The 3,877-nt window shown below is 27.4% G+C and overlaps 1 protein-coding gene across 1 annotated transcript in view; it reads right to left on the bottom strand.

Moving 5' to 3' along the window:
* Positions 1 to 3,877, bottom strand: part of LOC107451822 (probable ATP-dependent RNA helicase DDX47) — a 17,840-nt gene that overhangs the window by 1,449 nt on the left and 12,514 nt on the right. The window contains exons 8-11 of the mRNA XM_071183687.1: positions 3,656 to 3,802; positions 2,863 to 2,939; positions 1,161 to 1,292; positions 930 to 1,059 (exon numbers count right to left, since the gene is read on the bottom strand). Of these exons, the coding sequence (XP_071039788.1) occupies positions 930 to 1,059; positions 1,161 to 1,292; positions 2,863 to 2,939; positions 3,656 to 3,802 (486 nt within the window). The remainder of the gene's footprint in view (positions 1 to 929; positions 1,060 to 1,160; positions 1,293 to 2,862; positions 2,940 to 3,655; positions 3,803 to 3,877) is intronic.

Raw genomic sequence — 3,877 nt, 5'->3', positions numbered from 1 at the left:
GCGATTTAAAAGACGTCTCTCTCGACCAAATTAAAACTGTCAAAGAGTTGGACACAGGGAGAGAAAATTTCGAGTTTTGAAGATGCTTTTATCCTCTTTACTTAATTTTTAAAAATTATCTGTGACATATTAAATCTAATCAACAGTATCTTTCAATACATGTAAAATACAAGGCCGTCACCCGAATCTGAATTTAAGATATGAAGCATGTGATATTTTAGATACTCTTAATTTTTTCTTAAAAAAATTATATAAATTTTGTAATTAATTGTTTTTGGGCAGTGTGTGTTATAAGAATTTTTTTAGCATCATCGAAGTTGGTATTCATCTATTTAAACTGTAATAAATTTAAATTTTAAAAACTGATGAGTATGTAGCTTTAAATTACTAATTCAAAACCAAATTTATTTAATATGAGTAAATAAAATTATAGTTTTGATACAGAAGGGATTAATGAATTTCTTATTTTCAATTTATTAAATTTCTATACAACTATGTTAATACACAAATCTATGCCAATATAATGAAGAGTTGGTGTGTGTTTTTTGCAACTCTAACATTTGAGTCATGACCCTGAACCTTAAGCAATGAATGCAAAGGACCATATTAGCCCCTCCCCCAATATTAATGTCAGGTTATTTCAAATAAAAAAAAATATGGATGGTATGTGAGAGCTACATCAACAAATTAATATTTTTAAAACTATCTGCAACCACTTTTTTTTATACAGGGTATAGAGTTACAGTTCTGTAACATCATTCTATAAACCTTAATAAATGGTAATTGAAATTGCAAAAATTAAATTATGTATTTATGCGCAAATTTATTAGGAAAAATGCTTTATTGTGATAAATTTTAATTATGCTGTCAATAATATTTTAATGAGGTGAACTTTTACGTGGATACAATAAAAAAATAAAGCATTTTACTTTGTTAGCTGTTAGGGATGCTTCAACAACTCTGTCCAACAATACCATAACTTCCTCATTTACAGTTGGATACAAATCAAGCTTTTTGCTTATTAATTCTTCAATTTTTAAATAAGCTTCCACCTCAAATCTATGCAGGGAGACAACAAAAGCGTTAAAACAATTATAAAATACTTAAAAATCAATAACTAACTGACGTTAAAATGTCAGGTGAGGAAGGGGAAAACTTACTGAACAACAAATGTTATAGATTTTCCTCCTCGACCTGCCCTGGCAGTTCGACCAACTCTGTGTATGTAATCTTTTGAATGTGAAGGCAGATCAAAATTTATTACAACATCAACATGTGGTATATCTAAACCTCTAAAATTATAATAAAAAACACATTATTTTTAATGCTATTTAAAATGAAAATACAAACCAATTTTTGCATAATCTTATTTGCATAGTTGTTATTCATTTACACATATTTATTGCACATAAAATCATTTTCTTCATACTTGTAAAAACAGAGAGAAATATAAACTTAAAATACAATAAAATTTTAACTTTCCAGCAGGGTTGGCTCACATTTTATATCAATTTATTTATTTTTTTCGAAGGATTTAAGTATAAAATATTTTTCGGCAATATCAAACATGTATGTTTTAAGGTAATGATTTTTTCTCAATCTTGTCGAATTTCATTTTTAAAGAATTATTTTACAAAAAATGAAGAATATGATACATGTGAATTATTTGATGTTCAAAATAGAAAGAAAAAAAAATAAGGTAAAATGAAACAGTAGATAAGAATGGCAGGAAGGTTTATAACTATAATTTTCTATTTATTACAGGTAAATAATATGTTGTTTAAGTAGACAGAGTTAACATTTTGATTAAAGATTAATTTTTATCTTTATTTAAATACACATGCTCTTTGAACTTATAAGTAGTTAGTATGAAAACAATTTTGATATATAGGGCCAACGCTCCGTGTTTTACTCAATGAATATTATTAAAGGATTTTGGAGCAATTCGGGGGGGGGGGGAAACATTTTGGAGCAAAAGTTTTGTTTTTGAGCACTTGTATTAAATTGTTTATTCATTTTTTTAAAAATTTCAATTTTAATAATGATCACAGTATGTTCGGCATTTAGATAATTCTAAATTACCTGCAAAATATTTTAATAAAATTTTCTTTACACCAGAGTATATTTGTTTTGAAAATTGACATTTCAGTTCCCACAGAGATGAAACTTAAAATACAGTATTTTATATATACAGTTAAATCTTGTTAATATCAACTCGTACAGGGTCAGAAAATTTGTTCCCATTAAAAGTATCATGTTATCAGTTCCGAAATTTGTTTGTTTCATAGTAACTTACTTTTGTAACTTAGAAAATTGTTATTAGATATCATTGGGACACAAGATAGAACAACAACAAAAAAAATAATAATAATTCTCTCACTACATTTAGTTGAGAAGGAATGTATCAAGAATCAAACAACCATTTTTAAAAATGCTTAGATAAAACTTAGCATTAAGGATGTATTAAAGCCAAGCAGGCATGGACATTTTAAAAACCATGTTGAGACATACTTTTACAGAAAATTACTCATAGAAATATACAGACATAATATCCTGTTCACATATGTCTGTCTTCGAGCTTACATTTTACTGTTTGAAAGACACTTACAATTCAATGTAGGTAGTGCAATTCAAGTAATTTTTATCAAAACATCGGTATGTTATGTCTCTTTGAATGTTTATATGTTAATGTTTATGTGTTAATATAAATAATTTTTGTTCAACAATCAAATTATAAAATAAAAATTATGCCACTTTCTTTAAACGTTGAAAAGATTTACTGCTAAAATCCAAATAGGTTGGCAGCTCTGCTTTTCTGGCATTGCTTCTGAAAATAAAAACATGAAATAAAAAACTATTTACCTGCTAGCAACATCAGTAGCAATCAATATTGATCTGGTTTTCCCCTTAAATTTTTGCAATGCACCAAGCCTTTTTGCCTAAAATTAGAAATATATGTATAGAGAAGCATATATACGAAACTTTGGTCTGCATTTTCTATTACACACCATTAATCCAAATAATAAAAAAAAAAAGTTTCCATTGATTAAGCTTTGCTCTTCAAATTTTCAAGCTTCATCCTTAGAAACCATACAAATGTATTCCTAATTGTATGGTTTCTAAGGTCACATACTAAATGAAGTCTTACTTAAAATAATCTTTCATGTATTTTTAACTAACTGTCACAATTATTTTTAGAGATGAAATTGCCCATTTATTATGTTGTTTTTCTGCCTATTTCTTTTTATGTTATTTTCTTTGACCATTAGGGCAATTTGAAACAGAATTGGCCACCATTCTCTTTGATAAAGACAATTTTGTCAGCAGGTCATGAAATGTATAAACCACTCAAACTTTGAAAGAGCAAATATGAGGCCAAGCCTACACTACTAAAAATCAGTCACAATTAATAATAATCAAAACAATAATTTAAATTTTCTTACATAAGTGCTAGAAAGGCAAAGTACAAAATTACATATGAGTTGCACTATACCTTATTCCCATTTGTCTATTTTATGGTTAAATAAATATGTCAGCATTGAAAAAAATAAAACATCATTTCATTTAGAATTTGAAATTTTTCCTAGAGATTTAAATGTCACATACACATATTCAAACTAGTATAAAACTGTTATAAAAACTAAACATTCAATACCTGACTAAGTTTACCATGAAGTGGAATAGCAGTGAAGCCTAGGTTTCGAAGAAGAAACGCAGTCCTTTGAGTATTAGCGCAAGTAGCACAAAATACCATTATAGAATCACCAGGCAACTCATTCAAGATATGAACTAAATAGACATCCTACAAAGAAATATGAAATTAGGATATCTCTTATGATGAAATAATAGAAGTGGTATAGAGTTACAGTTCTGTAAC

Source organism: Parasteatoda tepidariorum, chromosome 7 (assembly GCF_043381705.1).
Source record: "Parasteatoda tepidariorum isolate YZ-2023 chromosome 7, CAS_Ptep_4.0, whole genome shotgun sequence".
NCBI classification, from domain to species: Eukaryota; Metazoa; Arthropoda; class Arachnida; order Araneae; family Theridiidae; genus Parasteatoda; species Parasteatoda tepidariorum.
This window is presented reverse-complemented; position numbering and strand designations above follow the sequence as displayed.